The sequence below is a fragment of the Silene latifolia genome, chromosome 11 (genome assembly GCF_048544455.1).
Source record: "Silene latifolia isolate original U9 population chromosome 11, ASM4854445v1, whole genome shotgun sequence".
Taxonomy (NCBI): Eukaryota; Viridiplantae; Streptophyta; class Magnoliopsida; order Caryophyllales; family Caryophyllaceae; genus Silene; species Silene latifolia.
Genome location: NC_133536.1, coordinates 123,261,696 through 123,276,311, shown reverse-complemented (window position 1 = coordinate 123,276,311; position 14,616 = coordinate 123,261,696). Strand labels below are relative to the sequence as shown.

The following is a 14,616-nucleotide window of genomic DNA, read 5'->3' as shown; positions in this document are numbered from 1 at the left end:
ACCCAAGCATATAGGGTCAAGGTAAAGAAATTTGAACCCGCATAATTTCCCAACCCATTTGCACTTGGGTTCCTCAAACCCGAGACACTATTTCCAACGCATCAGCAGCCATAACCCATTGGCCTAAGCACCGCAAAATAAACCTTTAGAGTGATGGTTCACCATTCAAACCCCTTATTACCAAGATTCATCTCCCAAAGCATCCAAGCCTTTTACACCAACCCTAGATACAGGATTTAAAGGTAACTTGCAGGCTAGAACAGGATACAACATGATACCTTAGGTAAAAACTTTGGGTGTGTACACACAAGTAACAAAAACACCAATTTTATGCACCTCATCCGAACTACTGTTGAACCATATAGTATATATGTTTATGTTTTGATGATGTCAAGGTGCTTTATAATTTATATACTTGTTGCGTGTAATCGTTTGTCTAAGTCTTTTAGATTCGATTTATCTAATATAAACAATAAAGGAAGTTGTGATGGAAGTATATAAGAATCAAGCCTCAATTCAAGATCAAACGATGTGAAGATTCATTCAAGATTTATGTGAAGACGAAGTCCGTCTAAAGAATAATCAAGCTTGGATGATGACGTAGCCTATACTCGAAGATCTCCTTGAAGATTAGAATAGTATAGGTGATTATCTCGTAATGATAACCAAGAATGAGTTTCTTAACTTAGTAAAGTTTACATGGTCTTGGTTTTCCTGAAGACTTCTCACAAAGAGTAATGACCTGTGTGACATCAACAAGTTTCTCCCTATGCCTGAATGGGAGCCAGTTCGGGTACTTTAAAGGGAAGAGAGGGCTTAGGCAAGGGGACCCCATTTCCCCCCTTTTGTTCACCCTTTGTATGGACTATCTCACCAGGATGATTGCCTATGCCACTGATAATTGGCCTTTCCAGTATCACCCCTTATGTAAGGGAGTAAAGCTTAATCACCTCATGTTTGCAGATGACCTGCTTATGTTCTGTAAAGGCAATGCACAGTCTATTATGTTGTTGATAAGGGCCTTCTCCTCATTTTCCAAAGCATCAGGTCTCACTATGAATAATACTAAGTCTGAAGTGTACTATAATGGTGTTGCATCAGAACTGAAGAATGACATTCAACAAGCTACAGGTTTTGTGGAAGGCTCTTTACCTTTCAGGTACCTGGGAGTCCCTATATAGGCTGGCAGGTTGACCAAATTAGAATGCAATGCCCTGGTGGAGAGAATGGTGAATAGGATCAGAAGTATTGGAGCCAAAAAGTTGTCCTATGCAGGCAAGGTAGTCCTTATAAACTCTGTGCTTAATACATTGTATTCCTACTGGGCAGGAATGTTCATTATTCCCAAAGGGGTAATCAGAAGAATTGAGGGCATTTGTAGGAACTATTTATGGGATGGTAGCTCTGATTACCATCGAGTTCCATTAGTTTCTTGGGACAAGGTCACTTTACCTAAAGATGAAGGTGGCTTAGGCATAAAGAAAGCAGAACTATATAACATTGCAGCTGTGGGTAAACTGGTTGATTGGGTTTATAACAAAGCTGATAAGCTCTGGATCAAATGGATAAGTCAGGTATACCTTAAACAGCAGGACTGGCACACCTACACTCCTGCAGCTGGTGTGGCTTGGTCCTGGAAAAGTATTTGCAAAGTAAAGGAAATGATGAAGACTGGATATCAGAATAACCACTGGGCAGCTAACCTGAAGGGGTATTCTATCAGAGAGGGTTATGAGTGGCTTAGAAATAAACAGCCTAAGAAAGATTGGGTTCACCTGGTCTGGAGTGATTGGAATTTGCCAAAGCATGCGTTGATTTCATGGCTTGTGATGAACCAGGGTCTTAATATCAAGGCCAAATTATTTCAGTTTGGCTGCTGTCCTGACAACAGATGCTGCATCTGTGATCAGGAACCTGAAACATTGGAGCATCTGTTTTTTGACTGTTTATACAGCAGGCAGGTGCTGAGTTTAATTGAGCAATGGTGTGGTTTCAAAATTGCAGTGGATGCTTATACTAGCAGTGGTAGAAGTGCAGGGGCAAGACTGAAGCTGCATACTCATTACCTCCTCTGGTTTGCCTGCTTTTATCATATCTGGAATAAGAGGAACAACTCGAGGGTGAACATGATCCTTACTAGGCCTGAAGCTCTGGTTTTGCAGATCAGAGAGGATGCCATGAGAAGGATCAGGTCAAAAATGGGGCGAATTGTAATGACTGATGAAAGGACTTGGCTTTAAAAATGGGGCATTGTAGTCTAGTTTTTGTGGTAGTTTGGTTTAAATGATGGCTGTTAGGGGGACTTCAGTTTGTTTCAGCTGGTTTCTCCTCGCATGTAATTTGTACTTGTTTTGATATCAATATATATATACTCACATTTCATCAAAAAAAAAACTTTGTAAAGTTATAGCTTTGCAGCTATAAAATTACTAGTAAAAGAGCTCGATGTTATAGCTCTCATACTATAACATTGAGATGCTGAGTTTACAATACACGACATATAATGTTTTAAAATTATTTTTAAAATTGCTTAAAGTTTATTTTTAAATGTTTTGATAAAAGTATTTACTTGATAAAGCCCGGTTTAGTGCGGAGTTCGGTTCTTTGTTGAACGTTTACTAGTAGTCATTTTGGGTCAACTTATGAGTTGGATCATGCTACTAATTAGGGTTTCAACAAAGCCTCTCTTAAAACCTAAATTCTAACCCATATATTGAGCTAGAGTTTGCACGAGTCACGAGGCATATGAGCCGTGAAATCTCGTGTAGACTAAGATATGTTTGGTACAGATTCTATATCTTTACATATCTTATATATCTTACCTAATATATTTGTTTATGATAAAAGATATTCTTGTTATAGAAAATCTTATCATATCTTAGAATTTATAGTAAAGATAATAATTGAATAGATTATATTCTATCTTTTGGAATATTCTTTATTATCTTTTAGGCTTTTAGGAAAGAAATAATAGAAGATATGATTTGTTAACATATCTCACATTATTCGGCCATTAGGGTTTCTAAAAACCGAATTGGCTTGTTCATTCCTTCCTATAAATACTTTACTCTTTGCAACATTTAAGATAGTGACCTTAAGCATAAAAATTGATTTTATTTACAAAGCAAATCGTGTGTTTCAAACCAGAAAACCGTTTTGTTATTTTTGAAAGGTCGTGTGTTTTAAACTCGTATATTCATTTGTTAAGTTATCATTATAAGATAATAGTGCTTATTTGATTTCTTACTTGTTCATTAACGTGAACCTTTGCAAGAATCATTAGTGCTTTCTTATTAGCGTAAGTTAGTCACTCGAGTATTTAACGGTACTCATTGAGTTACAGCTAGAGTTAGTTGTACGAGTTGGGTTAGTAAATTTATAATTCGTAGAAAGGTACTAAATTTATTAATCGAGAATAGTGGACGTAGGTTTCGACTTGTGAAACTGAACCACTTCAAAAACCGCGTGTCTCCTCTCTTTCGTTCGCTTGCTTATTTTCTTTTACACTCATTAGTTGATTAGTTAAAGTTTAATCAATAAACTTTAAATAATCAATTACAATCATACAATCGAAAAGCATTCAAAAAGTTTTAAATCCTCAATTCACCTTCACTCCCCCCCTCTTGAGTATTTCGGATCGATAGACTTTTCAACTACGTCAGATGTGATTTTGCTCCACGCGAGTACGTAGGCAGTCCTTCAGAAAGAGGATTCAATCCATCCACCATTTATCTTGTTGATTTCTTATGGGTCTTAACTAAGTCCAAATCAAGCCACCTTCAACCGCGTCAGTCTTTGTATTCGATTTAGGCTAGGATGAGGATTTATATTCAGACGAGTAATCGTCAACTCTCGGAATGAGCTTTATCCAACATGTATTGGTAAAGATGTTCGACTTGATATGGTTCGCAATCCGAGAAAGACTTGCTTGGAGAGTTATGACGCCTTCTATCTTTGATTCACGTCGTGTGTCAATTGTCTCAAGGATCCTGCACATTTAGGAGTCTGTCCAATTCGAGTCAACCCCGATAAACTTCATATGTCAAGTACCCAAGTCATCAATAGTCATCTGGTCTCTCGAGTTTAAAATAACCAAGTATAAGTCAAACGTTTAAAATTTTCAAAATTCAAACCTCATTTTAAATCAATTTCAAATCTTTGAACTTTCAAATCCAAATTTCAAGCCTTTTTAAAATTCAAATCCAAGTCTTTTAAATTTCGATGAGTGCAAAACAATCAACCTTTTTTCGATAATCCTGGGTTTCGAAAAATCAAATTCAAATTCTTTCTTCAAATTTGTCTATCTGAATTACTATGTAAAGCATTTTTTACTTTATATAGCTGTAACACCCCCATTTATTTAAGAACCTTTAGCAAGACATTCTCAAGTAAATAAAGGCTGTAACACCTCCACAATCTAATCCTCTTTACCGCCATAAAATCAAAATAGCCATCAACATTTCATGTTTAGTTATCATACCTCATAATTAAGAACTCCCAAAACAAAAATCGTTACCTCGCCCTGTTTACTTTCCTACGTACATACGCCCTAAATTTGCGTCTTAATAACCCAAATTTCTAAGCATACGACTATCTTCAACTCCATGCTTCGTCAATAAGACAATTAAAGCTCATTAGGTACTATTCTCTTCCATTATATTATGAAGTATCTCACTCACTCACAAACATTTAATTTCTTTAAATCTGTCACCCTTACATTTACTGTATTCACCTTACTAACTGACCAAATATTTGTAAGATTCATTAACCTCTTATTAGATACTTCTAATAACTTAATAAAATTTAGTTTAGTCATAAACAAACTAGATCTTATGCATGCATAACAAAATAATACAAAGTAAGAAAAACACCGATCTACTTACAATAAGAGACGAATGGTTTATACTAATCGGTCTCCTAGCAAATTAGTCTTCTTAAGAAAATCCAAATGCTCCAACAAAACCCTTAGATTCAATAGTAGAATCTACTCCTTAAGGATTTGTACCAAGATAATCACCCTTAATACATATACTAATTTGAATACTAGAAATTAGTATAAGTGTCCTAAAATTAATACTAATATTATAGTTTACTACTTCTAGTAATGATGGAATAATATTAGAGATTTGTGATATTTTCTTTCTAATTGTTCTTGACAGTTTTAGAGAGATTATGTGAAAATTATCAATATAATTTTTGGGTAAGAATGAATAACAATAAAAAAAAAAAAAGAGAAAACTCTCCTTTTTCATATGGGTGGCCGGATGGTATGGGGTAGGTTGCCCAATGCATTTTTAAGTTTGTTCTTCTCAAGATTTAGGCATGCAAACCTATAATTAGTAGGGCATCATTATGTTCCCTCTAATTAATAGAACAAGACACAACCAATTCCCTAACCATCCCCATTTACACGGCACCCATAAGCTTAATATAGGTCCATTTTAAGTTTGTCAATTGTCAATTTGTATAGTGTGACATATTGGATATGTTACTAGACATGTTATTAAATAATGCATTTTTAACTTATTAAAAATCATTATATTAACAAAATAAATCACATACAAAAATTAACTAGTAATTCATGATTACAAGTACTTCCTAAAATAGTACGATAATTATAATTGACACGGTCGATGACTCGATAAAATAATATGCATGTGTAGTTATGGCGATTTGGCTATGCATGCAAACATATAAAATAAATGCTAAGCAAAAAGATAAAATCCTAGTATGGCCTTCCTAAAATAGTAAATCTAATAAACTATTTACAAATTTGGAAACCAACTCCTTTGGTCCCTTGAACTTCATTTGGCACGCACTCCAAGGCAACACCATCTTTATCGGAACGCCTTTCCGAATGGCACCGTCTTCAAGGAACTCTGGAATAAATAAATTACACAGCTTTTATACTTTATACATTATAAAAACAAAAACAAAAATAAAAATAAAAATGATACGAAGTCACATTAATTACAACCGAATCGATATCCCCATTCATTTAGGGAAATATCAATTAAAAACTAAGGCCATACTAAGTACAAATTACATAATTCAAAATTATATAAAATTAAAATATGACAATCATAATAAAAATGCAGCATTAATATATGTATGAAACATGCCATGTGATGTGCCAAATCACCCTATTTAAGCTAATATCGTATATTCGGTCCGGTTTTATGGATAATTGTGACTATTAACTTATTAAAATCACACAATATTACATAAATCAAATATATGTCCAAGTTAATTACCCCAACCTACTTAGGACTCAAAAATTTAGTCTTCACTAAATATTTGACAATAATTCAACTTGATATTTTATTATTGCTCTTTAAACACTATTATTCATAATAATAAAGAAATAATTCCCAAAAAGTCATAAAAATTCGAAAATTTAAAAATAATAATTTTGTATATTCGTAAAAATTTCCAACATTCCAAAATTTTAATAAAAAATTGCCCATGGAATATATTCAACTTATTTCACAAATAAATCGCATAATACGTAACTTTAACCCCTTAATTCCAAATTAAACATAAAATTATGTAAAAATGAAAATTAAAATTTTGAATATTCTATATAAATTTCCAAAATCTGAAAATGACAAATTTTCAAGCCCCAAAAATCGAATTTACAATTATGACCATTTAAAGTTGCTATTTATCAATTTTATTATATAAAATCAATAATCACCCAAATCAAACGAAATTTGACATACAACATTAGATCTAATGTTCATATCATATATACAATATTGGCAAAAAGTTTCATGCCATAAAATTTATTTTAGCTATTTTTGCTAAAATAGTCACTATTTATGTGATTTTTACATCTAAAAATCATAAATCATGCAAAATACAACCATTTTATCTCAAACTTTACATACAGTGTGTAAATATTGTATGTGACAGCATACTAAAATTTCATGGGCATAGACAAAGTTTAACTATTTTTTACCAACATACCTCTATTTAATCCATTTTTATCATGTAAAAATCATAAATCATGGAATATAAAACACTTTTATACGAAATTTTACATACAATGTGTAAAATATGCATGTGAGGTCGTGTAAAAATTTTAAGGTCAGAATTATAGTCTAACTAATTTTAGTATTTTAAGTGTCATTTTATTCAATAAAATGTAATAAAAAATACTAAAAACATATTAAAGAGCAATAAAATACCATAAATCATCAAAAATGACCTAAAATCAATTTAGGACCAGAATGTTATTCTTGCAAAAATTTCGTGGCATTTATCCTCATAAATAAAAAATTTCTAGTTTTATATGTTAACATATTAACTCGGAAAAACAATCGCCGATTATGCATGCAACAACCATTGCTCTGATACCAATTGTAAGATTCATTAACCTCTTATTATACACTTCTAATAACTTAATAAAATTTAGTTTAGTCATAAACAAACTAGATCTTATGCATGGATAACAAAATAATACAAAGTAAAAAGAAAACCGATCTACTTACAATAAGGGACGAATGGTTTATACTAATCGGTCTCCTACCAAATTAGTCTTCTTAATAAAATCCAAATGCTCTAATAAAACCCTTATATTCAATAGTAGAATCTGCTCCTCAAGGTTTTGTACCAAAATAATCACCCTTAATACATATACTAATTTGAATACTAGAAATTAGTATAAGTGTCCTAAAATTGATACTAATATTATAGTTTAATAATTCTAGTAATGGAGGAATAATATTAGAGATTTGTGAGATTTTCTTTCTAATTGTTCTTGACAATTTTAGAGAGATTATGTGAAAATTATCAATATCATTTTTGGGTAAGAATGAATAACAATAAAAAAAAGAAGAGAAAACTCTTCTTTTTCATATGGGTGGCCGGATGGTATGGGGTAGGTTGCCAAATACATTTTCAAGTTTGTTTTTCTCAAGATTTAGGCATGCAAGCCTATAATTAGTAGGGCATCATTATGTTCCCTCTAATTAATAGAACCAGACACAACCAATTCTCTAACCATCCCCATTTACACGGCACCCATAAGCTTAATATAGGTCCATTTTAAGTTTGTCAATTGTCAATTTGTATAGTGTGACATATTGGACATGTTACTAGACATGTTATAAAATAATGCATTTTTAACTTATTAAAAATCATTATATTAACAAAATATATCACATACAAAAATTAACTAGTAATTCATGATTACAAGTACTTAAAATGGGTCATAGAATTCTAAATCACAACAACTTGTATTTATAATAAACCATTCATTCTTATTTTAATTGTTTCATAAACAATAAATAAACCTAAGTAATAAAACAATTTAATTACTTAGTACGAATCTTATTTAATCGAATTACAACAAGATACGTATACATACTCACAAAATCATTCGTTCAATTTTAAGGAATCAATTAACTTGTATCATCATACAATTAATTAATTAATCAATTAAGAGTGTTACCCTAGAGGTATGACCTTAAGGGATCAACTGATCACCACCGTCATACGACAGTAATGTCAAACTCTAGTCAGCTAATCATTACCGATTAATGTGGATCAGTTGACAATAAAATATTACTTTCCCTCATGCATTCTCTTTATGAGATTTAAACATGTGATCGCATTATTGTCGAGGACACATACTCCAACAATATTATGCTAATACATCCTTAAATTTCATGTCAATACCACTCATAACATCACATGACTTGCCTTTTTATTGCAACACGCTTCAATCTCACTGCCCTTGTACTCCTATGCTTCCCAATCAACTCAGACTATATATATTTCCTACATGATCCACGAAAATTATTAAAAACAATCCTCACGTCTTATAACCCCTACTTAAAAAAGATTTCAAGGTAATCGTTGCTATTGATACGGTATTGGTTGATGAGGAAGTTAACTTAGGCTTGGAGCAGCTAAATGAATCAGTCCCAAAGACTGTTCAGATTCATCAGCTATTTGGTGCCAAGTCCGAGTCAGCTAAAGGAGTCGTGTGTTTACTTGGGTGCCAAGTATAGTCTTACCTTGGACGCTAAGCAACAAAGACCGAGTATGGAGAAGCAAGGAAACATGCATAGGCAAGCACAAAGTCGGTTGCTATATCTTTCCTTATTCAAGTTTTCCTAATTAGTAGTCTTTCCGGTTTTAGGAAAGTTTCCAATTTTCTTAAAATCTGGTTTAGTTAATTATTCTATTGTTGTTATTTCCTTTAACTATTTTCCCTAAAAGTATTAGGATTATAATAAGGCAATTTAGCCATAGCCCAAGTCGTGTAAGCTTAGGGAAGTCACTAGTAGAAAAAAACACCTATTGCGTCAGTCGATTTACGTCGGTTATACAAAAACGGACGCAAAAAGTACTCACTTTTGGCGAGAATCCATTTTCATCCTATAGTCAAGTTTTTTGCGTCGGTTCTTGGAAGAAACTGACGTATATAATGCGTCGATTTTCAGCAAAACCGATGTATTTGATTAAATTGTATTTGATTAAATACATCAGTTATGTTATTAAACCGACTTATTTAATATTATGTTTTTGCATCAATTTTACCTGAATGTGATCCAAATGATATCCATACTCCTTTTAAAAACCTAAAGTTGTGCTACTGTTCCTGTAACAGTAATTTTGGGTGTTTTTCCCGATTTTGTCCATGGCTTTCCTTCTTATTACTTGCATGCCATTTTTTAATTAATCTTCTGCTAATTCCCCTTCTTTTCCTCTCCCGGACTCATATCACATGCACCTTATTATTGTTGTCATTGCCCCCTTTCTGACTTTCTCACATTAACCCTACCTCTAATCCGTCACCAAATTCTCTCTTCTCAGCCATGCATCTGGTAAAAGCCTACTATCACAACTGATGCAAATGATATTAATTAAAAAAACACAATTGTACACATGGTCACACGGTCACAAGCTCTCTACGCCTCTACTCCTCTTCTTCAGCTCTAACCTAATTTCCCAAATCTCAAATACCAATTATTTTCTGCGATCGACACACTCATCCTTGCCATCATCGACAGCTAACTTCTCCACTGCGACAACCCCAACAACGGCGGCTCATCCCTCTGCGATTTTTCGTTCTCTTTCCCATGGTATAATCTCCTAACTTGAATAATTTCGATTTAACTAATTAGGTTTTTAGGTAACTAGTTTTATATTCAAATTTTACAAAATTGATTTGTTTTTTAATGTTTGTACTGTCATTTGATGTTAAATATACTAAATTTATGTTGCATTATAAGTATTTGGCTTAGACTGAGTGGATTCGATTATTAGGGTTTATGAAATTAGGGAATTTTTCTTCATTACAAATTAGGGATTTCTGATTCTTCAATATAAGTATTTAGAGGTCGAAAAATATTTGCTATTGGTTATCTTCAGTCATCCAAATTTTTTGCTGTGAAGTCCTAAAAGGTAAATATTTGAGCGTGAACTCTTCTTCTAGTAGAGGCTATGTTTGATCAAAGTTTGAATGAAAAACCGTTTTTGGTCATTTGATCGTGAACTCTTCTTCTAGTAGTTTTGGCAGTTTTGAAGAATTGAGTTTTGGGGTAGATACGAGTTTCACTGAGTTTATTATGTAGAGGCTATCTATTTTCAATGGCAAAATTTTAATTCAGGTTAAATATTTTATGGAAGTTGGTGACGGATTGAATTTTCACCAAGGGACTACGTCTGTAATGGGCGGTTATTTATTTTATTTCAGTTGTTTGAATGAATTTTATGGAAGTAACTAACACCTGATATTGGTCAGAAGTAGTATGCTTTATCTGAAGCCAATGAATCTTACAATCGCCAGGGTCACATAATTCACTATGACTAAAGTGTATTTTTCATTTTCGTATTGTTCTTTATAGTGAACTTCTCAACAATGGCCAGGTAACCATGTTAGCCATGCGAATTATGAGACTAAGCACCCAACACTGTCGTATTAGAAAAGGAGTTGCTGATGTTCTTTTATTTGTGTTCTGAATAAGGCTCATGCTACTGGTTTTAATAACCATAAGTTTATTTGGATACATGTTTTTCTCTCTACGACTTATCTGAATAACCTTCGTCTTTTAATCTTTACCTTTTACAAGAGAGGTGTGCTAGGTCGGTGTATTACTAAGACCAATTTAGTAACCAACTTAAAATTTATTTCTTCATTACAAATTAGGACCTTAATGTTCCTTGATTAACCAACTTAAGTGTTAACATGTTTGTTGGAAGTGTTGAACAGACAACAATCAACATTAACTCGGTTGGCGTACCTGACCGACTTGTTATACTTTACCTTCTTCCATAACATCTTCAGGTTTGCTCTTTCTCTTCTGATTTGTGTTTTGCTAAAGTACCTGATACGGTTTACTAGTAGAAAAAATACCTATTGCGTCAGTCGATTTACGTCGGTTCTACAAAAACTGACGCAAAAAGTACTTAGTTTTGGCGGGAATGCAATTTTTCCCTATAGTCAAGTTTTTTGCGTTGGTTCTTGGAAGAAACTGACGTATATAATGCGTCAGTTATTAGCAAAACCGATGTATTTGATCAAACTAGTTGTCTCTCCGCGCGCGTTGCGCGCGGAGATCCAAGATGCGTTTTGTTTAGTTGTCGAAGCTATTCTGTTTACGTCTAATGTTAACTGCGGCCTCCTTATTGTTGTAACACCCCAAGTTATTGAGAGTAAGGTTGTCCCACATCGGGGAATTGAGGAGGTTGTGATATGTTTATAAGGGATTCCACCCACCACTTAGTAACAAGGCCTTGTGCTTTTGGGCTTAAGTGAGGACAAGTAATGGGCCCAAAGGTACATATCCCATCTTATTAGGTTGTGTTACGACCGTGGTGGGTCGGGTTGTTATAAATGGTATCAGAGCGACCGTGTGGTGAGCCCATGGTCGGGAGTACCCGGGTCACACATCTAGTGGGGGAGGATTCTGGGCTTGGCTGCGGTCAAGTTGGAGGGACAACGAGGACGTTGTGTTCTTTAAGTGGGGGAGATTCTAACACCCCAAGATATAGAGAGTAAGGTTGTCCCACATCGGGGTATATGTTTATAAGGGATTCCACCCACCACTTAGTAACAAGGCCTTGTACTTTTGGGCTTAAGTGAGGACAAGTAATGAGCCCAAAGATACATATCCCATCTTATTGGGTTGTGTTACGACCGTGGTGGGTCAGGTTGTTATAATTGTACCGTATTGTTGTTTAGTCTGTTGCAGATTTAAACACACTCTATTTATTTCGTCTTGACATATTTGGTAATACATACCCACATGTATCCCAAAGCAAAGCATCTGTTGCACTAAGAAACTACATACTGAATTAATTTTGTATGATCCATAGCAAAGGCACCGTAATGACCTTTTACAAACAGATGCATATGTCGTAATTAAATAGTTGTCATGTTCGTTGTGAAGTTTTGTAATCATTTTTAGTCGAACAGAACATCTCTTTTTCTCCCGGTTCATTGTTCTATGTTAGTATGTTACTTGAAAATTAAAAATACTGAAGTCTCGTACGCAATTCTCATAATCGATCGAATGAGTATGAGAATTAACATTAATAATACATGGAGGTTAACTTTGATGCACTTAACTTGGTTCATTAAATAGAGATATGAAATTAAAACAATTGAAAAATTAGTTTGTGTTGAATTCGGTGCATTTAACGTAGGATGTTTCAAGTTGACCATTAGTCTCCAAATTCTTAAATTTAAGAGGATGTTTCACATTGACCATGGTTCTTCAAAATCTGGAAATTAACACATGATTCTTCACTCTTGCATTCTTACTCTTCTGATGGTACTATTCGAATTTGGGATTCTCGAACTTTCCAACAGGTTGATTATCGTCTCCATTCCCATATATTGTTATCACTTTCCCGTTCTCCTCCTTCTTCCTTTTCCCCTTAGTCGTTGGCTCAACCTCCTTATTCTCTTTCCATTGCCCCCACTCCTTAATGACTTCCCACTTCTTATTTTCATCTAGTTCTATCCATCTAATTAATCCTCGTTTTTCTCCCTCTCCCACTTTGCTTTAGCTCTCCTCCTCTACTTTTCTTTCCCCTTCATTTCCGCATCCTTATCCTTCTTCCCATCCATTTTCTATTTTCCTACAATTTACAGACATAATCATTTAGTAACAAATACGGTTGCACAATTTCTAAAAATATACATAGAAGTAATTCAACAATCGTTGTTGTGCAAAGAGTCGTCTTACTTGAAGCAATAATGGCGTGAGGAGATACTAAACGTCTTAGCAAGCATTTTTGTTGAAATTGAATATAAATCATTATCTCATCTCTCTCTCTCTCTCTCTCTCTCTCTCTCTTTCTCTCTCTCTCTTCGGTGCTGCCACCTCCTTCTCATCATTATTCCCCTATTTCACGCTTACCTTCATCTCTTGTTATCCTCTTTTCTCTCATTCTTATTCGTCGCTGCTTTCTCCTTATTCTCCTCCTCATCCCTTCATAGAAAAACCTTCGTAAAATCTAAAAGTAGAAAAAATCCTTTAGTCAACTTATTAAGTCTCTATTTTCCCTCGAGCAATAAACATTATTGTCTTCTTATTTAAAGATAAATAGGCAATAAAAGAAAGAGAAATTAATAGCGAGAATTGTCGCTCAAAAATAGAGGCTCGAGGGAACATTTCTTCACAATTCTCCCACATGTAACATGAATTTGTTTTGCTAGTTTCATCGAAGACTCGCCGTAAAATGCATAAAATAACCATCGTACAATCATTCTTTAGCCTAAGTTAGCTCAAGTGGTATGGACTCTCTTACTTCACTCATGAAGTTGGGGGTTCGAATCTCACCTGCGGCATAAGATACGCTCATTTGAAAAAAAAAAAAAAAAAAAACTTCTTTAACCTAGCATTATTTTAGATGATTGGGGCTTCACTGGCATGGAGAACTTATACCATGGATGTTGGGTGGAGATGCAGGTCTTTATTATGAAAGCGAGTCACTATGATCGTTTGTGGCGGCTTAATGTACTACCTTTAGGAGAGTAGGAATCAATGCAAGGTGGAGATGTGTGTTCCTCGCCCTTGTGTTGCTGTTAAGAAGATTCAAGAGAGCATTAGGGGCCGGTTAAAAGCCATAGATGTTTGTAGTATGAGCAGATGTGATAAGCAGTGGTTTAGACTGAAACATTTGATGTGATTAGGCTAGATATGATCTAATGAGAAAGTAAGCTAAGTAACATGTATGTTGTAATGGTTTCTATTGCATATTAATGAGAAATTCACATTTCGCCCAAAAAAAAATGACGTCAATGTTCTATTACCTCTAACTCATATACTTAAGGAACTATTTCATAAATTTCGTTTATTCATATAAAAAAATTGGCTAGCATAAACAAAGCCTTTAAGAGCCGTACCTTAAATTACTTGCCATTTGCACATAAAAAAAAACATTACCTACAAACTTAATAGATTTACACATTAGTGAGCAATATAATTAAAATATCACAAGTGTGCAAATCTAGAGCGACTTTCCTACAATATATATAGGCAGGAAAAGAGGCTTCGGAAAATAAATGACATCTTGGAGTAACCAATTCACGTTAAAGGCGCCCATAGTCTAATGCTTTACCCCCAACTAAAAAAGAAAAAAAAACTCTAGCTC

At 34.0% G+C, this 14,616-nt stretch overlaps 1 protein-coding gene and 1 long non-coding RNA gene across 2 annotated transcripts in view; both read left to right on the top strand.

Annotated features, from left to right (window-relative positions):
* Nucleotides 1-878: 878 nt before the first annotated feature.
* On the top strand, nt 879-2,240 carry LOC141613931 (uncharacterized). Its single transcript, XM_074432671.1, has 2 exons — nt 879-1,131; nt 1,330-2,240. The coding sequence occupies exons 1-2, from the start codon at nt 879-881 to the stop codon at nt 2,238-2,240; spliced, it is 1,164 nt and encodes a 387-aa protein (XP_074288772.1).
* A 7,503-nt stretch (nt 2,241-9,743) lies between these two features.
* Nucleotides 9,744-14,616, top strand: part of LOC141611892 (uncharacterized) — a 38,682-nt gene continuing 33,809 nt past the window's right edge. The window contains exons 1-2 of the long non-coding RNA XR_012528859.1: nt 9,744-10,094; nt 11,225-11,299. This is a non-coding gene — a long non-coding RNA (uncharacterized LOC141611892). The remainder of the gene's footprint in view (nt 10,095-11,224; nt 11,300-14,616) is intronic.

Excerpts from the sequence above, each read along its gene's own strand:
- LOC141613931 (XM_074432671.1), top strand. The coding sequence starts at position 879 with ATGATTGCCTATGCCACTGATAATTGGCCTTTCCAGTATCACCCCTTA. Across the intron at positions 1,132-1,329 it reads TGACATTCAACAAGCTACAG|GAATGTTCATTATTCCCAAA; the intron begins GTTTTGTGGAAG and ends CCTACTGGGCAG.